The 24,111-nt window shown below is 57.1% G+C and overlaps 2 protein-coding genes across 2 annotated transcripts in view; both read left to right on the forward strand.

The window, feature by feature from the left end:
* The window catches only part of XPR1 (xenotropic and polytropic retrovirus receptor 1), a 119,888-nt gene extending 107,630 nt beyond the window's left edge, over positions 1-12,258 (forward strand). Inside the window, exons 12-15 of the mRNA XM_069789732.1 lie at positions 3,310-3,476; positions 3,758-3,897; positions 4,707-4,928; positions 6,565-12,258. Coding sequence (XP_069645833.1) covers positions 3,310-3,476; positions 3,758-3,897; positions 4,707-4,928; positions 6,565-6,625 — 590 coding nt within the window. The 3' untranslated portion in view covers positions 6,626-12,258. The remainder of the gene's footprint in view (positions 1-3,309; positions 3,477-3,757; positions 3,898-4,706; positions 4,929-6,564) is intronic.
* A 64-nt stretch (positions 12,259-12,322) lies between these two features.
* Positions 12,323-24,062, forward strand: KIAA1614 (KIAA1614 ortholog). Its single transcript, XM_069789731.1, is given in 12 exon segments — positions 12,323-12,963; positions 12,965-13,007; positions 15,200-15,835; positions 16,466-16,529; positions 17,808-17,966; positions 18,694-19,946; positions 20,032-20,122; positions 20,809-21,049; positions 21,573-21,685; positions 21,853-22,037; positions 22,406-22,488; positions 23,827-24,062. Coding segments are annotated over 12 exon segments (3,696 nt in total). The 5' UTR covers positions 12,323-12,360; the 3' UTR covers positions 24,052-24,062.
* Positions 24,063-24,111: the final 49 nt, after the last annotated feature.

Consider the following 24,111-nt stretch of genomic DNA (forward strand, 5'->3'; position numbering starts at 1 on the left):
GAACATGTATTGAAATCTGCCTATCGGCAGGGCGGATAAAGCTGCAGCTGCAACTTTAGATACAGAGGTTTTGTGCTGGTGGTGTGTTGTCCTGCATGTGCTGTTTTGAATAACCGCAGCTTAGGAAGTTGCTACAGGGTGGTACCCTTTGGAGCATCGAGTAGAAAGGTTCTTCATGCACCTCTTGCTGGGTGGACTGGTGGCTGTGCTGCCAAGGGGTTGCTGCAGTCTATGGGATGTTTAAGGCTTGGTCTTTTTTCCCTCTTGGAGAGGTTGAGATCTACCAGGTGTCCAGAGTGCTTCTCTCATCCCGAGACTATCCCTCTCTAATGGTTTTTGGTGGTTTCTAGCACATCATTAAACAAAGAAAAACACAGGATGAAAAACAGTTCCTGCTGAACTGCTTAAATAGACCCTGACATCATCATACATATGCACAGTTATGTATTGCTCCTGAACAACTGGTAGGCCAGGGGTAGATGGAGCCTCTGGGCAGAATATGAATGCCTTGATTTTCTAGCCCCCTGAGCAGCAGTGAAGAGGGCCACTAGGACCAGCCAGTGGAGATTGAGATATAATTGCTTGCCTAGAGCAGTAACATATTTCTGTACGCCAGCTGAATACCAATGAGGACAGAAGGAAGGAAGGTATCAAACAGAATTGCAGGCAGGAGGAAAAGGAGGATGAGTGATTAAAGGGAGGGACTCAAAGGCCAAGGCTGAAGACAATAGGCTAGTTCTGATTAGAGCATTTTGCCAGGGAGTAATTTGGGTTTTAAATTAATTTTTTCAGGAGCTATATGCGTTGCAGAGCCAGTTGGTGAGAAAGCAAGCAGGAGCACGGGGCAAGCAGTGTGACCCCAGGTGCCACTGAAAAGACTGTTGCAAAGATAGGGGCAGGGAAAGGGAGCTGAGACCGGGATAACGTAACTAGAAGCAAGCGCATCCTTTTGAGGTTGATGAGGTTAATGCCACAGGATTTCTTGCTTGGCCCTTTTTCCTCCTGGTACTCCTCTTTTCCGTAATTGCACACAATAACCTTTAGGCAATTTAGGTTTAAGCAGCACGAACCTTTGAAATCACCTTCCTATGTAATTGCCAATTTAGGATACAGTTTTGTTATCCCGTCATGTAGTTTGAGGTGATAGTCAGGGACCAGACTGTCCCCTCTGTGACCAGAGAACTCCGAAGGAGCGCCTAGTAATGCTGCTTTGCTGCTCTTGAGCCCTGCACCTGCTCATGCCAGGGATGTGGCCGAAGGCACAGCAATGGATGGTACTGTCTGCCCTGCCTTCTATGTGTCTGCTCCACGAAGATGTGGAGTAAGACTCAGTTTATTTGAATTCTGTCCTTAAGTTAAAAAAAAGCAGCCCAACGTGACCTAACCTTCAATCCTAAGCCAGGATAGGAAGCGTGCAGCCTCACAGGGTAGTTTGGAGCATTTTAGATGCTTTGAAAGCACTTAACCCATTAACTGCCTCTGAATTATCATGTAGGAGCTGGTAGTGGGAACTAAACATGGAGATCTAATCAGCTAAAAATAATGTTGGAAAGAACAGGCTTAGTGTCTCTGAGTCACTGAATATCAGCATCTGCCTTTTCTTCCTGAAATAACGTGGTGGAGGCTTTGGAGGAGCTGATGGGGGAGAATGAAATCTTGCAGTAAAGCCCTAATTGCTAAGCTCCAAAAACCTCACCTGTGTCCTGTTCTGTGGCCAGCTGCACTTTAAAAATGGAAGGGAGAGGTGGTTTCAAAGCAACAGCATTAACGTACCTGGGCGTCAGAGCCCGTATTCTGCAGGACTTCTGTGCCTGCTCCCCGGTGACGTCATGGCTCTCTGCAGTGGCAGTGGCGGCTGATGCGATGCTAGACATGTCCCTGGGTAAAGCTGAGCCTCGGGAGGATGTGGGTTACTGCTCAAAGGCTTCCGACCTTGCACAAAAGCAGGGAAGCTAGTCAAACCTGAAAGCTGCAGCAGATCCCATGTCCTTTGCCTCTGCTGATCTGAAGCTTCAGTGCAGACAGGCTTTGCTGCATAAATGGCTTTAATAGGTTTGCTTTAGGGGATGTGTTTTGAAAGGAGAATGAGCGTGTGTATTTGACCTATATCCTGCACATCATGTCCAGGAAGCCTGAAAGGCATAATGGGAGGAATGTACTCTTACACGATGCCTCTCATTTTCACCTCCATTAATTTTATTGGGTTGCTGCATTACTTTTATATCATAATTGTTAGAAACAAAAAGGGAAGGAGAAGGAAAATTGCCCTGTTGCTCCCTCTGTGATCAGCTTTGGGGATTCTGTTGGTTTAAAGCCACATATATGGAAAACAGTGCTGTCACCTACTGTGGCATAGGGTTTGGGCCAAAAACATTATGCCTTTTTTGTACTAGAAGTGTTACTGGCTTTGTTAGAAAGAATCGGTGAATGAGCAATTGCAGTGGCTGCACAGAAAGGAGGAAAGACTCCTGATAGCAGTGAGATGCAAAGTGTCTCAGCTTTGCAAAGCATTATAACGTATTTTATTTTTATGAACTTTATGAGCCAGATTTGCTAATTAAAAGCAAACGGAATTATCAAATCTGTTTGTTTTTACCCAGCCAACTGATGTAGGGAAATTTAGCTGAATTGAGAGCAGAGTAACCTTTTCAGGGGGAATGGGAAACAACTTAGTTGCAAAAACATATCCACAGGTGAGCAGACCTTGGGTCCACAGTCCCGTGTTTCACAAAGAGGAGCTCTATATGGGCATTTAAAACTCTATACAGAGCCTTCGTCAGGATTTATACGTACATGTTAATGTATTGCCTTCTTTTTGCTTATTTTCCCCTGCCACCACAGTCTCCGAAACGGCTGGTGGAAATTTCTGTACTGCCCATCCTCTTTCAGGCTTTTAATGCACTAATTCACAGTTGTTTATATTTATACAAACTAAAATATTTTCTTACAAAACCCTCCTAACTGAGCACTGCCTCATTGCTTTTTCCTTTGTACAAGCCTGTGTCCTTTGTGAAATATGGCCCTCAGCTTCCACCTGCTGTTCAGAGTCAGAATGGCAGGTCTGCCACAAGTGTTAAGAAAATAGTATTAGGGCAAATTTCAATCCTAAGTGCAAAATGTTGGACAAGATGAAAGTGGAATTTAAATGACAATATAAGCTTGGTCCTGGTAAGGCTCTCGGTTTGGTTCAGATTAGCTAGCCTGATTTTCCCGGAACTTGAATAAAAGGGGTGTTATTTCCACCGATCAAATCAACCAATTTGTAGCTGTTTAAGTTGTACAGAAGTATGCTGTTCTTCTCTTTTCCAGCTAAAAACCACAGTGACACCCAAGTGTTCTTCTACCTGTGGATTATCTTCTATTTCATCAGCTCTTGCTATACCCTAATTTGGGACCTGAAGATGGACTGGGGTCTCTTTGACAAAAATGCTGGTGAAAATACCTTTCTTCGAGAAGGAATTGTCTACCCACAGAAAGTGCGTATACAGCCTGCTCTTGCATTAGGGAAGACTTTAAATATTCTAATGAAACTTGCTGAGTTTAGAGCATGTTGCAGTTGGCCACTGATGCTTCCGAATGCTGTGGGCTGGGATTTTCTAGCAGTAGACTTCATTTGTTTCAGAGAGATCGTTTCATGTTAATCACTCTTCTAGTGGTTGAGCAGAAAATTCTGTATTTTCCTGAAGGCCTGAAGAGGTCTGTCTTCTGTGCAGAACATGTACGATGAGCTGTCCTGTTTGTCTGTCTTGTTCTTCAGGCATACTACTATTGTGCCATTGTAGAAGATGTGATCCTGCGTTTTGCGTGGACCATCCAGATCTCCCTCACTTCCATGCAAATCTTTCCGTATGCTGGGGACATAATTTCTACTGTATTTGCCCCACTTGAGGTATTCCGGTAAGGCTGCTTGACTGAACAATTCATTTCTCTTTTACATTTCTATTACTTGTATAACATCAGCATGATGGGAAATACCTTGCTCCTTGGACATGGAAGATAGTGGTCCTTGAAATGGAAGACTGTGTCTAACGGGACCATTTAGTCCGAACAGGGTGCTGAGTGAAGAAAGCCGTAGAGGGCTCTGCAGCAACATGGGGCTGGGTCCTTCATGCTGCATTTGCAGTTTCCTCTGAACCTAGGCCTAATCTTGAGCGGTTTGTTACTACTAAATTTCTCCTTAAAATTACCTTCTTGCAATTCCCAGATGAAATTTCACTTGATTCTCAGGTTTACAATTATTCTCAAATCTCTGCTGCTTCTCCTGCCACTAATTTGGATTCTGCATCATCGGTTTGGATCCTGCAAGGTGTCCTGGCTCTTTATACACTTGTACTCTAGTTGGAGACCCACCCCCACAGCTTCTTGGGATGAGTAAAAGCCCTTGAAGCTGAACCTCACTCATGTACATGGTGGAGGTTGCCTTTTGCTTGTAATGCCTGCTGCCTTCATGCTGTCCAGACTAGGGCTGTCATCCTTAGGACAATGAATGAGCCCGACAGATCTGTTCTTCTCCAGAGTTGGGAAGATGTTGTAGCAGGTGCTGCTGTTAGTCGTTTGCTGTTTCTTCATACTCCCAGTGTGTTCCCAGAGGCACTTTGATCAGTGAGAAGAGTCAGTGGTATCCAGGTGCATGTACCAGTGCTTTACCAAACATGGGCAATGCCGGTAAAAGTGGAACTGGTAATTTTCACTTTTTCTCTGCCCAGGCGGTTTGTGTGGAACTTCTTCCGTCTGGAGAATGAGCACCTGAACAACTGTGGTGAGTTCCGTGCCGTGAGGGACATTTCTGTGGCACCGCTCAACGCCGACGACCTGACGCTCTTGGATCAGATGATGGACCAGGAAGATGGTGTACGAAATCGCCGCAAGAACAAACAGTGGAAGCGCAGCCAGAGCGTGTCCTTGCGCAGACCTCGTCTTGCTTCACAGTATGTTTTGCCTCTCCTCTAGCACAACAAGGCAAATCATGTGTTAGAGCTGTTGTTAATGCTTGGTGGCTGTTTATGCGAAGATCTCAGCTAAAGTAGTCGCTCAAAGGGAGGACGGGTCCAATTAGTAAATGAATATTTCTCTGCTGGAGGGTTGATCCATGCTTTACATCATCTTGGGGTTCTGGTAAACCGCTGGAAAAGGGAGTCAGTCCCCTTACAAAACTCCCCTCCCACAAAAAATAGCCTGTAGCAGCTGCCAGAGGTTATAAATCCAAACCTGGAAGAGAGGTTCTCTTCAATCGGCCAGTTCCAGGTTTCAGACCCTGCCAAGACTTCAGTTATCCTTTGATTAAGATTTCACGTCTGAGACCTCAGATCCCATCCTCTCCCAAATCTAAACCCATGCAATTTTTCCTTCCATCCCTCCTTACTCCCTAAACATTTCCGCACCTTGCACCCCAGCCGCTGAACCTGTTGACTGTGTATCTTCACTGCAGTGCCTGTGCTTCAAGCATCACAGGGTGCTCCAGTGCCCAGGCATCGCTTCTGCCCCAGCAGCACAGCTGCAGAGCCTTCGGCCAGGGGACAAGCCTGGGCTCCCCGGGGATGCTGAAGCACAGCGTGTCTGGAGTGTTGTGCAATCCCTGCAGCACATCCCCCCGTCGCATCACTGCATGGGAGGGGTGGATGGGAGGAAAAGGAAGCAGCGGCTGTCACGCAAAGGGCGTGCTCAGGCCTGAGCCGCAGCCCTTGGGCCGTGCTTGTCTCCTATCCACACGGTTCAGAGTACGCGGATGTGACCGATACTAACGGTCTCCGTGTGGTCGCTAGAGACTGAAAAACTTTATGCGGAGGGGATGTGGGCCAAAGCCTGGTCGAATTCCCTACCAACCGCGTCCGTTTACTCCTCGGACATGCAGCGAGCTGAGACGCGTCAAGCGTACTTCAAAAGAAGCTGCTGTACCTTTGTGCAGCCTGGTGACGGATCGAGCAGGAACAGACCCTTTGGGTTTGCGGCCCCTGCTGCGACGGTTTTATGGAGTTTTGTGCGGGGGGCTGGAGCGACGCACCGCACCTGGCAGTGCCGCAGGGTCCCTGGCCGCTGGCCGACGCAGCATGGCGGAGGGCATCGTCCCTGCGCCCAGGGTGGGCCGCGCGGTGTGGCCTGGCCAGTGCCGGGGGAGGAGGGGGCTGAGGGACCCCTGGGGCAGAGGTGTAAGGCTCTGCCATTCCAGGGAGAGTGGGAAACAGTTCCAGTAGCCTGCTTATTCCCTCTCTGTGTAAGATGGACTTCTTTCCTCCCCCCTTTCCTCCCCCCTTTCCTCCCCCCTTTCCTCCCCCCTTTCCTCCCCCCTTTCCTCCCCCCTTTCCTCCCCCCTTTCCTCCCCCCTTTCCTCCCCCCTTTCCTCCCCCCTTTCCTCCCCCCTTTCCTCCCCCCTTTCCTCCCCCCTTTCCTCCCCCCTTTCCTCCCCCCTTTCCTCCCCCCTTTCCTCCCCCCTTTCCCCCCCTTCTCCCCCCTTTCCCCCCCCTTTCCCCTCTTCCCCCCCCAAGTGCACTGTGGTTTTACTGTCTGCATGTAGTAATGGGAATTTCTTCTCCCTAGTGAGTGTTTCTGTGTTTGTTTTTTTTCCAGGTCCAAGGCTTGTGACACTAAGGTATTGATAGAGGACCTAGCGAATGAAGCGAACACATGAGATGGCCATGGTCTCTTATTCCACATCCTTTGTTTTCTCGTTCTGTTCCCCTCTTCCCCAAGTAACCCGATCTCTGGTACAGTTCCAGCTGAAAACAGGAGAAAACACTGAACATGTTTTCCGAGCTCTTCCAGACCAGATCCTATGGACTCCAACAAGCTCACTGTGTTTCGTTTCTTTTCTTCTGGGTTAATTTTAATGTTCTATTTTAAAAAAAAATAAAATATTTTACTTTGTTTTGCCAATAAAGAGGACAGTTCAGGAAAGAAGGATTGTTTACAGTCTCAACAAGGACATACAAACCTATCTGGATAACGAAGCATCATAGGGACTCCCTCATGGGACAGTGCCGAGAGCACACTCGGTTTCTGCTTGGCCCGGTTTTGACTGGTTGAAACCGGACTTAAGTTTTTAAATCTGATTTTTTTGGTTTTGTTTTGGTTTTTTTCTTCATAACCAGCGCTGAGGCACTGGCTGCACTTGCAGGGAAAGTGCACTTAGAGCAGTATCTTCATTCATGAAGCTACTTTTTAATTTGATGTAACTTTTCTTATAATTTTTTGGAAATATGATGTATCTGTTGCATATAGTTTTCACATTATTTATGAAACTTAACAACCATATAAGAGTGATTTTGAGTCCTGTGCAATGAAGGTTGTAACGGTAAACAAAGCCGGGAATGTAGATCTAGATCTCCAGGGTTGTGGGGTTATTCCCTGCAAATACCCCTCTCGTGAGACAACTTGCACCTGTGTTTACCTTTTCTCTCTTTCTTTCTTTCTTTGCAATTTTATTTTAAACCAAAGTTTCTCTTTCTGATTTTTATTTTTTTTTAGTTGCTGCTACTGCTTCTGGGCATGTCTCGTGCCGGTTCAATGCCAACTTTCCATGCAGCTGTGTGAAAGTAGCGCAGATGATCCTAAGGCCCTCTTGAAAGGAGAGTTGGGTCCTACCAACAGTGCAAAGAGCTAGGCGAACAAAGGCTTCAGAACTTCATTCTCCAGATCAAAAAGTATTTTTCAAAGCCTTAATAGTCCTTAGATGGCAGGAGGGCATCCCATACCGAGCAGGGAGCTTTTCCAGTGTTCTCCTGCAGCCCAGCGCAGTAGAAGTGGGACAAGGCGAGGAGGTGATGGTTCCCGGTGCCGGGGAGTTTAGCAGGCTGGGGTTCAGGAGCGATGGTGTGTTAGACAGCTGTCGGGGAGCGTGGAAAGGACTCTGTTGTGCCCAACTGATGGGGAAGGTGAAATTGAAAGCGGCTCTCCTCGTGGCTTCTGGTTTGGCAAAAAGCCTCTGTCGAGCGCTATCCCGGTATGGTGCCCTGTGGCTCAGCTGTTACTCGTGCCCCTTGCTTCGTCTCGCTAACCCGGTTTGGGAAGTGCGATACTATTAAGCAGACTCGGGTAAAGGGCAGCCGTATTGCCGTGCAAATTATGTCAGAAGAGCGACGCGAACTCGATGGTCTCGTTGGGTCAGGTTGGCGTGGCCGAGGTCACCGGGACTGCCACCTTCCCCTCTGCCTGGCTCGTGGGCAGCCGTGGTGTACAGCTAGGCCTGCAAGGGAAGGATGAAACTCTTGAAGTAGGATCCTCACGTTGATGTCTGTCCCATGACTTGCCTCTAGTTTGGGCAATGGAATTGCAGGAATCTCTGCTCAGTTGCTGTTTGGTGGTTATTTTTTTTAATTAGCTAATAGCATGGTTTCTCACACGACCGGTACGTTGCATTTTCTCAGTTTGCCTGCTCTGCCTCTTGCCCAGAGGAACTGAAGAAGGAAACTTAGTTCTCTTCATTTAATTGGAAATAGATTAAAATTCAGTGGTGATGAACCTGTGCCCCATGCCAGGCTAAGGGCAACACTGCAAACCTATAACTACCTGCACTTCTGTGATGTCCTCTCAGCTTACAAAGAAACTCTGCTGGACCTGCCGGGAGATGCCTCTGCTCTGTCAGCGGTGTGCGTGGTAGCGTAGGCGGTGTGTCTGTTGTGGTGCTCCTCCTCGCATCTCCTACGGCGTCGGTCTGCTCCAGCAGGAGGGCAGCTGGACTAGCCGGGGTTGTACTGTTCGTCATTTTGGTGCTCAGGAGCCTGTTTTCCCATATTTAACTCCCTTAGGTCCGTTGTTCGTACTTAAACGGAGGGTTCTTGTTCATATGGAAGTGGAGTCGGAGATATAAAGCCCCTTCAAATATTTCAGTTTCCTAATTTGCATTGCAGCCGTTGTTGCTGTGTCCAAACCTTGCGTGGGTGTTTCCAGCGGGAGTGGTGGGAGACGAGTGAAGCCGGACCTACCTAGGGGTGTTTTAGAGTAGGGCAGCCGTACCGGGGGGCAATGCAAAATAAACCAGTGGTGTTACTTAAGCAAGTGGTTGTTTATGAAAAGAGTCTGAGTTTTACTGGTAAATCTTCCTTTCAGAGGGAAGGGAAAATACAGAGAGACATCTTGAAGTCATGCCAATCCCCTGGGAGCACTCTGCCTTCTTCAGCCAGGCTGGGGAGAACAGGGCATGGCCGGGTGGCCTGTGTCTTGCCTGCCTGCCTGCTGCTGCACTGTCCAACCGTCTGCTTCCCAACCTGGCGGGGAGGGTCAGGTTGCAAGTAATTAAATTCTTATTCTGTAGTTTACCCAAATCCTTATGGGAAGCAAGAATTCAATGTGTCTGTCTGCTCCCGGCTCTACTCTTTCCCTTCCCTTTTCCTCTGTCTTTGCTGGCAGGAGAAATAAGAAAAAAAGGGGAGGTGGCATGCTACAGCTAGCAAACATTATCTCCTAAAATAAAACATCGTCCCTTTTGGCAGCAAAAATGCTCTCTCGGGAGGAAAGTAGCCTGAATTCCCAGAGGCATGGCTTTTAAAGTCTCCCAGCTCTGCGTCTGCCTGTTCCCTCCCTCCCAGAGATTTCTAAGAAATCAGGCATGCAGATTCCTCCCGAGAGCGAGCACTAAAGCCAGGATGGCTCTGCGTCTGCGAGAACATCTGGCCAATAAAGGGAGACCTAACGAAGCAGAGCAGATGGTGAGAGAAAATAGCCCCGTCGCTCCTTGTGAGCAGCCTGTGCAATGGGAGCGGGGACAGTCCCAGGGTGGCTTTGTTTTTGTGAGCGGGCTTTGGGAATGGGTGCTTGGAAGCATTCCTGAAGGGAGAACAGCAGGGTGACGATCCATCCAGAAGTATGGAGAGCAGACTTAAAAGGAGGTGGGGTGTTTTAATCCAGCGCTTTAGTTGTTGGGGTATAGCTGGATGGAAAGCAGAAGCTGAGACAGGTCTGTGCTGTGGCTGCTGTGAAGCAGTGCTGGCTTTCGGGTGTTGAGCTCTCCCTCTCCTTGCGATTCGGTGCAGAGGTTGTCAGAGGTTGTGGTTGTGTGCGGCTCCAAGGATGGTGTGGAAGCTGCTTTTGACTGGCTGAAACCCTTGCAGATGGTCCCGTTTACGGGGAGGAGATGGCACAGCGTGGCCAGTGACTTTTGGAGATTCCCTTTGAACTCACTTCTCCATGCTGATTCCCTGCTTCTTTCCATCCTTCCTGCTCTTCCAGGAGTTTTCAGGTTGCAGGGATTTAGGATTTGCAGCGTCCAGAGTCTATTTGCTAGCTGGCGTTCCCTGCATGGCTTTGGGACCGCGTCACCAGGAACACCAGGTCCCCCTGCGTGGGGAAGGCAATGCCGTGTGCTGTGTGTGGGCACTGCCGAAGGGGCAGCGGGGCAGGTTTGGGCTTTACGGGCTTGGCAAGCAGGAGCAGGAGCTGCTCCATCAATGCCAACCGATGCTGTCCCACCACATTTTAAAAGAAATGCATTTGCAGCGCTCGTGGCTGCAGCCTGTATGTATCAAATAAGCTCCTACCTCTCAAATCCAGGCGGGTTCCCAGAGTCGGCCGTTGCTCGTCCCGCGCCTTTCCCTGCCCCACTCCCGGCCCTCCTTGTTCTGTCGGTGTCTTTGCCATTTGTCTGAAGCCAATGGTACGCAGGGTGCGGGGGGATGACTGGCAGCAGCCTTCAGCATGAAAATCTTGTGGGGGGAGAAAGTCTCTTGTGGAGCAGAGTTGTATCCTGCTGTTTTTACTTCCCTAGTAACTCCTTGTGCTGCTTGTTCTGCCTCCTCGCCGGTGCTCAGCCACTGCAGCCGTGTGAGAGGAGGGGAGGGAAAGCATGGTCCTGGTGCAGGAGATAATCCCTGGGGATTTTACTGCGGGTCTTCCAAGGAGCAAGGGAGACTGTGTGAAGCCTTTGAGGTTTGCCTGCGTTTTGAACAGCCAAGGGAATTTGGTCCTATCTTGCAAGGATGCTGCTGCATACTGCTCGCTGTGACTCCGGCCTGCGCCCCAGGCTTTTAGGGGGTTTGTGGCCCCGATGTCAGGCCATCGCTCTGGGACGTGCCCTGGGACTGGGGCATGGCTTGGCTCCCATTGGGAACACAAAAGCCACTTTCCTCACGCACTGCATCCCGGCCCCATGTCCTCCCTCCTCTCATCCACTGTTCTGCTTTGCACTCGCAGAGGCAAGATGATCTCTGCCTTAAGCATTTTTATTTTTTTTTAAATTTACATTTTTATTCCAGAAGGCGATCAGATTGTTTTGTCTCCTTGGAAAAGAGGGGCTGGGGCTCTTGGGGAAAGAGCGGAAAATCCCTACGGTAACTGCAGCAGTCATGGTTGGGCTCAGTGGCTGTCACCTCATCAAACCTTGCCTCCTTTACATGACGCCATCCCAAATCCCGCACCTTGGGACGAGCTGTTGACCCGCCACCACTGTGGGGTTAGCTGGTGTGTTGGCATCCCTCGGGGGCTTCAGTCCCTCCTTGCAGCATCCTGGCTGCAAGAGAAAGGCAGGTTTTGCAGGGGGAGGAGAGGAAAGGGACGGTCATCTTGGGTGTACCCAGATGCTGATGCCCCAGCCCTGTTCCCAGTGGGAGTTGGAGGAGCTCTGGCCCCGGCGCAGCCGTGCCGCGGTGGGCAAGACGCACCGACCCTGCCTGGGAAGATGCCCTGTGGCCTGACAGTCCCCGAAGCTCTAGAAACCAAATTACAAACTCTTTGCTCCAGAGGAGAAATCGGGCAGCCTGGTAGAACTTGTGATGACCTCTCCATCCCGTAGGTCCTCCTGGTGAAGGATCGGTGTTTGGAAGGGGCCCGGGGTGGAAATGCCAAAGTTCCCCCCTCGGTCCTGCTGCCGCCTTCCTCTCCCCCTCCCCGCTGTGTTGGTCTAAATGATCTTTCTATGAAGCCCTGTAGATGTCAAAAGTAATTATGGAGTGTGATTAGTCCTCTGTGGGTGCTTTCTTTCTTTCCTCCTCCTTTCTCTTTTGCTATCCCCTTCTCCACTCTTCTTTTTTGGCTAAGTGGAAAAGGTGAGGACAAAGAATTGCCGCTTGCTTGGACTCATGATGTATCTGTGACTGCGCTATTAGCTGTCTCCTTTTTCCTCCCCAAATGGATATAATTTTTGAAGTGTGGAATACCCTTCTTGATAAGTAGGTTTTAAAAAAAAAAAAAATGCACAATGTGATACTGTTTCATAGTTTCTAGGTGGTTGTATAAAGCAAAGTTACTGTGATTGTGTTTTTCAAAGGAAAAAGTGATTGGTTACGAAATCTGTCCTTTTTTCATTATTACAAGCTCTTTGTTTTCCAATGATCTGATGGCTCTTTTGTCCCCGGTCTGTGTGTCTTTCTTCCCACGTCCCATCCTTGGTGCTGCATCCACCCATGAAGTGTGTGCTTCCACCGGTCTGTGAAGATGCTGCTCTTGCACCCTTGGGAGCTGTGGGCTCACTGGTGGCTGGAGGTGGGGGACATCTGTGTCCCGGGAGGAGGTGGAGGTGTTTGGAGGAGGGAGATGCCTGAGAAGGGGTTGGAGGTGGGCAGGAGGGGTCCACGGGAAGGTGCCCAGGGCTCAAACCCAACACACCAGGGGCTGATGCTGGAGGAAACCTCCTGCCCAGACTGTGCCATACCAGCTCAAGGCTCTTGGTCCTTCTGGGGCCCTTTGGTTGCCTCTCTCCAGCTCGTCTCTGGTCCAAGGTGTTGTCCTGCTTGCGCAGTGGGTGACCAGAGGCTGAGCAGCCCAACTCTGGGTAGTCTGGGGTCTGTGCTTTCATTTTGCTCTCTTAAATCTCTTCATCGTCTCTTGCAATCAATCTTCCTCCAGAAGAGAGCCCCACGCCTTGAAATCACTCTAAGCCTGTTGCTGCTCATGCCAGCCGCTTCCCGGAGGTTTAATCCTGGCCGCAGCTCCCTGCCCGTGGCAGGAGCCTGGCTGCCCTTGCTTTGGCACCTCGCTGGCCGGTTTGTCCCCAGCTTGATGGGGACAACATGTCCCAGGCACGTTTTACCTCCCCAGCCCGGGGCAGAGGAGCTGGGATCCATCTCTGGGACGGTGTGGAGGTAAGGATGGCTCCGGGCATTGCAGGGGAGGTTGGACCCCAGGGCTGGGCTACAGGGCGAGGAGGGTCTCTCTGCCCTGGGGTCTTCCACCCAAACCTGCCAGTGGTCCCCTCCTGCCTGGGAGCAGCTGGGGAAAGATGCTCGGTCTGTCCCCCGTGGAGCAAGGAGTCGTCTCCGCTGCCCGCTGTGAGTACAGCCAGCCCCATGGGGAAGGAAGCCTTAGGGCTCAGTTTTGGCCATGATGAGGGCTCTGGGGCCACTGGGGCGGCAGGGGACGTTTTAAGAAGATAAAAGTGATTTCTTGCTGCTCGTGCTGGCAGGGGCTGGCGTGGCTGGAGCCGGGAGGATTAAAACAATTTCATAATCCTGGTGATTTCCTTTTGATCGGGATTATGAAACCAATCACGAATATCAAAAGCTGCGGCTTAAAGCGGCAGCCGGAGCGGGGCTGGGATGTCTGTGGCCCCCACGGCACCCCTCCTGCCCCCCGGGGACAGCAGCCCCCGCACCTCCAGGTAAGCGCTGCCCACCCAGGACCCTTATCCTGCGTGATGAGTTTTGTGGGGTCTCTGGGGAGGAAGGCAGGGTCTTTTGGTGTGTGTGGGGAGCGGGTGGCTCCACAGGGTGCGTGTTGCATGCTGGGTTTGAGGATGACGATACGTGGATGCACCAAGCTCGGCTCCCACCATCCTTCTGCCTGAAGATGCTGGGTTGGCCCCGGCTTGCTGGGGGGTCCGGGCAGGATTTGGCCTCTGGGAAAGCAGGAAAAATTAGCAGGTCTGCAAGCGTGTGATGTTCACAGGAGGGTGCCTAGTCTGAAGGCTGTTAGAGACGACATCCCCCCACCCACCCCCACCCCTCTCTCTCCTTTTTGGGCCTCCTGAAGCCCCAGCCACTGGTGCGGGGCAGACCCCTCCGGCACTCAGCACCCTGGGGTGAGGTGCCCCCCCCAGCAGGCCCGCGGAGGTGGGCTGGCTTCGCTCCCCGCTCGCCTCCCAAACCCGCAGCCCAGACAAAGGACATTCCTGAGAGCCAGCCAAGGCAGACGGGCTTCCCTCTGTCCCGGCACGGGGTTTTTGGGTTCCCCCCTCCTGCAGGGTCCCCTCCGTCTCTCCCACACTCGGAAAGTGCCGTGGCCACGGTGGCGTTGCCATTTGGGACCACCCGCCAGCCGGCATGGGGGCAGGCGATTCGGCTTCGGGGCTGGGGCAGGATTTGGCGGGGTGCCCTGGCGTGTTTTGGGGGCGTGCAGAGGAGGAGGAGGAGGCTGGGGCGGGAGGCAGGGCTGGCCATGGCCCCACAGCCCAGCCAAGCAGCTGAGCTCGGGCTCGGCTGAAGGGGCTGGGATTTGCTGGTTTGTCCTTTCTTTTTTTTTTTTTAATTTTTTTTTTTTTTCCTCCCCTGCTTCCTTCCCTTCTTCCGCCTTCTTCTCCCTCTTCCCAGCCCTCTCCCGATGCTGCTCCAGGGGTAAGGACAGCCCTCGCCTCCCGCCTGCAGCCCTCTCCCACTGCCGCTCTACTCTGGGGCAGCGAGGGGCTGCGGTGAGCCGGGGGGCTGATGGGGCCCGGGTGGGTGTCCCGGGGATGCTCCTGCAGCCCTGGCCGTGGGGGAGGCTCCTCCAGGGGTACCAGCGGGGACGGGATGCTCCCGGTGGGGTGCAGGGGGGTGGCGGTACCTGGGTGCCACCGGGAACACGAGGCCGGTGCAGGACGAGCGACGCGTGTGACCCTGGGGGCTGGGGTGGAGCAGGGGGCTGGGGTGTGTGTGTGGTGGCACATTTGGCGAGTTGCAGCCGTGAGGGCTTTCTGTCCTGGGGAGTTTTGGGGCCTTGATTTGGCTCGGAAACTGCCGGTTCCCTCCAGGACATCTTGCTGGGTGCCCCAGGGCACCTGAAACAGCGCAGGCAGGCACCCGTGCTCCTGCTCCCCCCCCAGCTGCCTGATTTGGGGAACCACCGCTCCCCCATTCCCCCCGCTCCAGAGTGATGCTGGTCCAGTGCCAGTGCTCTGGGTTGGGGGGGCGGCCTCGTGCTGTGCCACGTCCCCATCCCCTTCTCCACGGTGGCGTCGCGTGCGTTTGTCCCCTGGGCGCAAGCATCACCCTGTCTGCAGAGCCTGGGGCAGCGCCGGGGAGGAGGAGGGGGAGGGCAACGAGGGGGGTCGCCCACCCTCCCCTGGGTTTTCTCCCCGCAGGGCGGATGGAGGGGGGCTCTCCCGCTGAGACGCGGCGGGTGCCGCGGCCCCCCAAGCAGCAGGGCCAGAGCAGCGGCCGAACCCCTGCGCTGCCGGAGCACCCCGAGGCCGCCCGTGGCCCCCACGCCATCCTGGAGAGCAAGGTGAAGGCGCTGAAGGAGAAGCGGGGGGGTGGCCGGCCGGGGACCCCCACGGCCGCCCCCGAGCGCGTCTCACCCAAGAAGCCCCGGCCCCGGCGGGGGAAGCCGGGATCGGACGCGGCGGCGGCGGAGCCGCGGGCTCAGCTCCGCACCTACCTGACGGACGGGCTGCTGGATGGCGGGGAGCCTGTGGCTGGTGGTCCCCAAGCCCCGGCACCCCGCGCCGGCACCCCGGGACTCTGGCGGGTGCCGGCACCCAAGGGAGACGTGCCGGGAGGCACCGAGCTCCCCCAGGATGAGGGCAGCGGGTCTCGCGGCTCTGCCTCCCCCCATGAGAGACCCCCCCTGGAAGAAGAGGCACGAAGCCCACCGCAGGACGAGGGGGGTCCCTCTGTGTCCCCCACCTCAGCAGAGGGCTGGGAGAGGCTCTCGCTGGCCGAGAGGGTGGAGAGGAACCGGCGGCTGCTGCAGGAGGTGCTGGGCTTCGCCGCGCCCGGTGCGTATTTTGGGCAGGTGGTGGCCGTTTTGGTAGAGCCAGGGGGAGCAGGAAGGAAAAGCTTTGGGGGGGAAAGGGGGTCCTCGGTGCCGTCCTCCAGCTTGCCGCAGCTCTGTGCTGCTTCACACCCCAGGGCTGCCCCATTCCCTGCAGGTGCTGCATCCCCTTCGCTGGCAGCTGTAGGAGATGCCCGCAAACAAAATGGGGCCCTTCCTTCTTCACCGGGATGTTCTGGGCGCTGCCGGTCCCCTCCGGCGTCCTGGTGAGGAATTTCACTGCTAAAAGCAAGAGCAAGCAACCCGCTTTCTGGGGCACTCGAGGTCTGCAGCCGTCATCTTCCCTTTGCAAGCTGCTGCCAGAAAAGGGAATTAATTTCTCTTTTGAAAGCGTCTGCCCTAACAACCCCCCGGTCCCCATCCCTGCGGTCCCACCCCACGCCGGCTGCTGTTGCCCCACATCCCGCTCCTCTGGGGCCTCTCCAGAGCTGAGTGGTTGGGATAGTCCCGAAAAGGGTGTGGGTTAGCACAGGCTGAGCTGGGGGGCTGGGGGTACGAGGGGTGCTATTGAGGGGGACCAGGGTGGGGGCCGCAGTCCAACCAGGCTGATGCCTTTCCCTGTCCTGCGTTTCAGAGGTGCCGGCGAGCGATGGGGACTGGGACTCAGGGGTCTCGCTGCAGGACGCCGAGGGCTGCAGGTAGGTCAGTCCCAGCGTGACAGAGACGGACAATTCCCTTTTTTTCCCTCCCCAGTCTTGTATTTTAAATGCACCCCATCAAGCAGCACTGGGGCTCGGCAAGGCTCCGGGGAAGGGCTGTGGGGGCAGACCCCAGCGTGGCAGCCGGCGGGGGGGAGCGTGGATGGGCTCTGGCGATGCTTCGGTGCAAGCTGGGCAGGAGGGTCAGGCCAAGCCGGGTGTCCGTGTCGTGTTTGGGCATGGTGGGGGGTCCCTGCCAGCACCCCAGGGCGGGAAGGGAGCTGGGGAAGAAGATGGGAGAGAAATTTGCTCCAGGTGCTTAAGAGGATCGAGGCGGCAGGCGTGTGTAATCTTGTTGGACTAATGATAAACCTCAGAGGTACGGACTAAAAATACAGAGGTGGGATGGGCAGGTGAGCTGGGCGGCAGTGTGCAGGCTGGGGGCTGCGTGGGGGCTGCAAGTGAGTGGGGAAGACCCCCCTGTACTGTGGTTACTGGTTGTGCTCCGCTCTGGCGGCTGGGGTTGATCCGTGATGGCTGGGTGCAAGGCAGAGCCGGGGATGCTGCACTCCCTGTGAGCAGGGGCAGCCAAAACCTGGGGGGGGGGGGGGCTGGATCCCCCGTGGAGCTGCACAGAGGGCTTTCCTGGGAGCTGGCGTGTGCCCACCCTCCTGCCGTGAAGAGGTTAAGGCCAGGCTCCCCGAAGTGACTGCCTGAGCTGATTATTTTAATCAGGGGGATTAGGGCCATGGCCAACAGGGAAGGCAGCACCGGAGCGGGGCTGTGCCCTCCCGTAGCTGACGGATCCCCCGCCCTGCAGCCGGTGGGGCAGGGGGGCCAGGGGGTGCCAGGGAAGACCCCCAGCAAGGAAAGGAAGGCAGCCGGGTCAGGGGCTCGTCCCAAACCTACCTGCATTCACAACGTTGTGGGATTTAAGCCAGTGGGGATTGGAGGCAACGCCTGCCTCAGTTTCCCCATCCACCTCCGGGATGCCTGTGGTGCAAAGCGCTGCCTCGGCTGAGCCGGTGCCCGAGCTGTGTGGGTGCTGAGCTTCCCCCAAAGCATCACCGGTGTGGGGTGCGACCCCCCCTCCTTCTGCCTGGCACCCGGGGGTAGAGGGGGCTCCTGCCTGGCTATCCCCCGGCGTGGCAGCCAGCCTATCCGTGAATGGAGGCCGGGCCCCGTTTTCTCTGGGCAGAGCAGCCTCATCGTCACTGTTAAACCACGTCTAATCCCTGTTATTTTTTCCTAATCCCCCTCCCCGCTGCGCGGCCGCAGGGCCTTTGTCCCCGGGCAGGAGCTGGAGCTGAGCCCGCGGCACGAGCAGGCCAAGCAGCTGCTGCAGCGCGCCCGCATGAAGGCTCGGACGAACCCCCTCCGCGCCAGCCACGACATCCTCCTCCTCACCGCTGCCGCCGCCGCCGTCCCGCACCCCAGGTCAGTGCCGGCCCCGTGGGCCGCATCCTGCCTCCCCCTCCCGCCCTGTCCCCTGCCACTGTGGCTCTCTCAGGGGCGCATCTGGATTTGGTGTGCGCGCAAAGTGTGCAAGCGTGTGTGCGGAGCGTGCATGCAGGCACGGACGTGTGTGCGGAGCGCGCACCCATGTGCGCAGAGCCAGGGTCCGACCTGCTGCGTGCATGCGTGCGTGCAGCCTCGCACCCTCGCGTGAGCAGCGCTCTGCTCGCAGGAGCATCCCCCTGCCTGGGGATGCCTGAAGTCTCTGCAACGTAATATTTGGGGGGGAAGGTGTGTTCAATCGTGTTTTATGGCAGTGTGGAGGCATTAAGGGTGTGGTGTTTCCCAGCTGATGGGGAGCACCTCTCCGGGGGAGGCTGGCTGCTGGAAGGGGCTCATCATGTGTGCCGGGTCATGTGCAATTCGGTGTTCCTGGCCTGATTAACCTCACACTTCGGTGCCGGGCAAAGGCGATGGAGGTCGGGCTGTGGCAGCAGGATATTGCCGCAGCCTCTTGTGATTTCAGCTTCGGGCAGCCTGAGCAGCGGGCTGGAGGGGAGCAGGGCTGTATGCCGCGGTGGAGCAGTGGGTGGACTTTCCTCCTGCCCCATCTTCTGCGCTGGGGTTTCCCCTTCCTGCCCTGCTTTTCTGAGGGAGCCGAGCAGCCCTCGCAGCTCGTCTGTGTCCATCTGTCTGTCCCCCACATCAGGGAGCCCAGCGGGAGGCCGAGCATCGCCCCGCGGGACGGCGGGAGCCTGAGCGACTCGTCGAGCGGGGAGTCGAGCTGCGGGCGGCCGCGGCGGCCCCGGGGACCCTCTCCGTCCCGCGTCCGCTTCGAGGACGAGTCGGCCCGCGACGCCGAGGTGCGGTACCTGGAGCGGCTGCAGCTGCGGCACCGGCGGGCGCTGGGCTCGGTGCTCTCCTCGACGGAGCTGGCTGGCGGCGGGCAGCCGGGGGACGGGGCCGGCCAGCCCAAAGCCCAGAGCGGTGACCTCGTGGTCGGGGGCAAGTGCAGCGCCTGCGGCTCCTTCCTCGGTGCCGCCGCCGCCAGCCGGGGTACGGACACCCCGGCGGCCACTGACGCGGCTGAAAGTAGCCCCGCGGCACAAGGAAGCATCCCAGGGGATAGCGGGGGGTCAAGCGCCACCCGGCTGGAGCCCAAAACCAGGGCTCTGGGCCCCCGGGGGTCCCCGCTGTGGATCCTCCCCTCCCGGCAGCGCATCCACACTGAGAAGATCAAGGAGACGTACATCGGGGACGTCACCTACATCGACGAGGTGGACTCGGCTCTGGAGAGCACCGACACTTCCGACGGCTGCCGGACAGACAGCGAGGAGGCAGGACCCCGCAGCCCCCACCCACGGGGGCACCGGGACCCCCGGGCTCGAGGGCACAAGGCCCCCCGTGCCGCCCCGCAGCCGGAGGCGAGGGCTGGGAAGGGGACATGCGCGGCCAGCGGTGGCCCCCGCGCAGAGGACGGGGGCTCGGGTGGTGCCACAAGCCGGACGGGGGCTGTTTGCCCCCCGCCGCTGGGGAGAGCCGGTAGCCGGGAGGACGGGGACCCCCACCAGCATTCGGGGGGCAACAAGGGGGTGGGAAACACCGCTCATCCCCCGCAGCAGCCTAGTGAGCCCCTGGACTCCTCCTTGCAGCCGGCGGCCAGCACCCCCATGCTGGGCACCCACCTCCCCGCTCCCCCTCCCACCAAAAAGGCTTGCTCCCAGGTGCCTTGCAGGAAAGCCCTCTTCTCCGGTGGCAGCCGCCGGGCATCGAGCCAAGGAGCCCGGGGCCCAGAGCCTGATGGTGGGAGCGCTGCACCCCCTCAGCCCGGGGGCACGGTGGGGCCGGAGGAGCGGCGGGGTCCCTGCAGCCCCAGGTGGCTCCCAGGGAGCCCCCTTCGTGCCTTGTCCACCAACAACTGCAACAACACCCACGGGCAGGACTCCCCGGGGACGGGCAGAGGTAAGAGACCCAAGCGCAGGGGTCCCCAGGGTTTGGGGGGGTGGGGTGTCCCTAACAAAGGGGGGTCATGACTGTCTTGCTGCAGTTACAGGGGCATCGTCACACCCCACCACTGGCCCTGCACCCCAGGAGGCTGCTCATCCCCCCGGGGAAGCTGCCAGGAGCACGGCACACGGGTGAGTGAGAGCGAGGGGCTGCCGGCATCCTGCATCTGCGGTGGGAGCTGCATCCCTCAGCATCCCCCCGAGGCTTCCTGGTGGGACTCTTACCTTTTGGCACCAAAAACTTCCTAGAAACCACAATACGGGGGTGACATTTTGCATGTGTGTTCAAGTAGGTTTGGGGAAGCTGCACTGCACCCCGCATCTGGCTCCGCCGAGAGTGTTGCAGTAAATGTGATGGTGGGTGACCTTGGAGGTGTTTAGTTCAGGTCTTCTGTTTTGGGGAAAAGCAGCTGCTAAACACTGACAACCCCAGGGCTGCCTTGGGGCTCACCAAACACAAACCCACTGGACCCATGCCCGGGCGCAGCATGTCTCAACCTGGCAGGAGGGTTCAGAGGTGGCGCTGGGTCTTTCAAGCCCCTTAGCAGGATGCGATCCCTTCAGGCAGAGAGCAGGGGAGGTCTGAAAGGTGTTAAACCCCTGAAATTATGGGGAAAACGGGTAGGGAGTCCTTCAGGTAGCTTTGGCTCATGACACCGTCCCTTGCACGTGCTGGGTCACTGCTGCGGAGAGGCGACTGCGCCCCGATCTCACCATGCATCCCGATTTCACCGTGCCGCAGCTCTCAAGGCTGTGAAGGCGGGTGCAAGATGCACCCCCAGCCCTGTGGCAGTTGCCGGTTTTGTTCCCCATTCCAGGCATGTGGTGGATGAGCATCGTCCCTCTCCATCCAGGGAGCCGGGGCAGCCAGCAAGCCGCAAGGGCAGCAGTGCTTCGGTGTCAGGGCTGAAGAAGCTCCTGTGCAGCCTGAGCCAGAGCACCAAGCAGCGCCTGGGTCGCTTCCGCTGCTACAGCATGGAGCAGCTCCCGGCCCCCGGCAGCAACCCCCCGGATGGCCCCGGCATGAAGAAGTCGCCTTCTCTGCAGTCCCTGCGGCTGGTGAGCCAAAATGTACTCCCCCTGCAAGGGGACCGGGAAGGTCCCACAGGAGGAGGGGTGCTGGGCTGGGGTGAAGCATTCCTGAGCATTGCTTTATGGCCCCGGTGGTCCTGGGGGGTGGGTTGTGTGGGTGCATGTGCCATCCCAAAGCTGCCGGGTTTGAAAAGCCTGGAGCTGTAAGTGTGGAGTGGAAGGGGGGAAAAAGGGAGTTGGAGGGTGGGTGAAAGAGCAGATTTGGGGAGGGGAGGTGGGGTAATTTGATTCGGGATCATGGCTCGTGTGTCCCAGCTAGCTGAGAAGTGAGGTGCCTCACCAAGAAACCCTGCTTCTTGGGTGGGTGTCCTGGCCTAGAGCAGGGGACACCAGCTTATCCCGCCTCAGCGGTGGTTTGGCGAGGGCTCCGGCGGGGGGACAAGGGGGGTGAGGAATGCCCCCCACTCCCTCGGCACGTCAGTGGGTGAAGGGCTGCGGAGCTGCACAACGTTGGCGGTTGTCCCCATCTCAACCGTATGCTTTTCCTCAGGTGTCGCCCTTCTGCCAGCCCCAAAAAGCCGTCTCTGTCCAGAGCCTGCACCCCTTCCTGGGCAAGGCACCCCGTGCTAGTGCCTACCTCCTGCCCCAGACCGCAGCTGACAGGTAGATGCCCAGGTGCTTCTGTGCCCAGTAAGGCTGTTTCGGGGTGCTCCGCCACACACAGTGGCTTGGTGCAGCCGGGGACCCCATCACCTGGTCCCCAGCATCTTCCTGGGGTCCCTGCTCACCCCATCTTCCCTCTCCCCACCCCATCTTCCCTCTCCCGGCAGGAAGGGGAGTTCAGGACCGCGGCGCTCGCTGAGCGTGGAGGACATCGGGGTGCCCGGCCGGCTGCGTGCGGTGGGGCGTGTGGTGGAGGTCTTCCCCGATGGAACCAGCCAGCTGGAGCTGCAGCGACCCCCCCACGGCGCCTTCGGGTTTTGCGTCACCTCTGGGCACGGCCGGCCTGACACGGGTACGGTGGGGTTGTCCCAAAGTGTCACATGAACCTTCGGGGAGGCACGGCATGGCCCCTCCGCGGTGGCTCTTGTCCCATTCCAGAAGCGAGCTTGGAGACGGGTGGAGGGGGCTGCTCCATCCCCGCTGAGCCCCAGAGGGGTGACGGTGGACATGGGGACGCTATCACGTGCAGCTTTGGCCGCGCACAGTCCCATGTGTCCATCAGTCCTTGGCTTGGGGCACGCAGCCTGTCCCAAAAGCCATTTACAGTGAAGTTGTTGCTGTGCATGGGCCCAGTGTGCAGCCCCCGGGTACCCCTAGGGGGCACAGCCCCGGCCATGGGGTGCAGGATGGGGGGCTCACCCGCCCCGTCCCTCTCCACAGGTGTCTACGTGCAGGAGATGACGGACGCCGGCACGGCCAAGCTGTACGCGGGGCTCCTGGGCGTGGGGGACGAGATCCTGCAGGTCAATGGGGTGGCCGTCTCGGGGCTGGGGCTGGCCCGTATCCGTGAGCTGCTGCTCCAGGCAGACACCCTGTCCCTCCGCGTGCTCAGGCACCGACCGGCACCCCGGTAGCCCTGGCACAGCTCCCGGGAAGCCCGGTGGGAGGAGGATGACGGCGTCCTGGGATGCTGCAGGATGGTGTGGCATGGACCAAGCTGCCCCGCGGTGCCAGGACCTGCCCCACTCCAGTGCAGTACTTGGCTACCTGCTGCGGTGGGGGCAGGCGGGTTTCCCAGTCCCCCCCAGGAGCCAGAGTGGGACCAAGGACCCCCCCACAGTGTCTAGAGTCTTCAGGAGCTGCCCCAAGTGTGGGGACAGGGGACAGCCCAGCTGTGTCATCCAGCCAGTGGGGGTCTGTCCTGCTGGGCACTGGGGTGGCCAGCATGGGGATGCCCCATCCCCGCATCCCCAGGAGATGTGGCGTTCCCTGCCACCGCTGAAAACCTGTGCCTGCGGGCTGGTGGGTTTCTTTTAAATTATTTCAAACTGGAAAAAAAAAAAAATCTAATCACAAAATATGGTGCCCTGGGCTTGCGGGTGGCACGGAGGGGCTGGGGGGGGGTGACAATTGGCCAGGGGGACGGGACATGCCCCAGCCCCAGGGTCATGGGGCTGCTGGTGGATGTGGGAGCTGGGGTCAGGTCTAGGTACTGGGGAGCGTGTGGGTGCCTTCACATGGGGCTGAGCCCCTCAGGGCTGGTGTAACCATGGTGGGGACTTGTCTGGGGCACTGAATGCATGTGCTGGCTGCAGGGTGGCATGGCGCATGGTCCTGGGACCGGCAGAGCTGGGATGCTGTCAGCTGAGAGCAGGAAGAGCTCTTTGGGGGCCCAAGGACCTGTCTGGTCTGTGGGGTGGGGAAATGGGGACAGGGCGGAAAGGGCATCCCTGGGGGGACAACGCTCCCTGGAAAGCTGGGGGTGGGGCTCCCTGTTGCCACCCCCAGGCAGGCTCTTGGGGGGGGGGGGGTTGGGTTGTCTCTGGATGTGCTCAGGGTCTTTGCTGCCTGGTTTCCCATGGCCCACTCTAACAGCCACCTCCGGACTGTGTTGTGGTGGGACGGGGGCTGGGGAGCTGAGCTGCCTGCAGTGCTGCTTCTTGAAGAGCAGAACACCCCCCCCTTCCCTGCTCCAGTGAGCAGCACGGTGGGCTGGCGGGGGGGAGCAGGGGGTGACAGGGCTGCTCTCCTCCTCCTGCCAGCACTGCTGGGACAACCGTGGGGACGTGCCTGCAAGTATCCATTGCTAATGAGAGGGGTCTGCGCTCCTGCTGCTGATTTGGGGGTTTTGTTTTTTCCAGCCACGGAAGGGGAAACGCATGCCATGGCGCCGGGGCGGCTGCACAGGGACAAGCCTCTCCGGCAGGCGCCAAGGCCGGCAAGCGGAGGAGGCACGGCAGCAATGGCTGCCCTCTGCATGGTGGTGCCCCCACATCTGGGCAGCGGCTGCCTGCAGCATCCCCCACATCTGGGCAGCAGCTGTCCGTGGTGCACAGGGGACCCCAGAAACTGCAGCAGCCACTTAAGCCATAAAAGCCAGGAGGGTGATGCCCAGCAGATGCTGGTGGGAGCTTTTCCTGCTACCC

This window comes from Haliaeetus albicilla, chromosome 8, assembly GCF_947461875.1.
Source record: "Haliaeetus albicilla chromosome 8, bHalAlb1.1, whole genome shotgun sequence".
Classification (NCBI taxonomy): Eukaryota; Metazoa; Chordata; class Aves; order Accipitriformes; family Accipitridae; genus Haliaeetus; species Haliaeetus albicilla.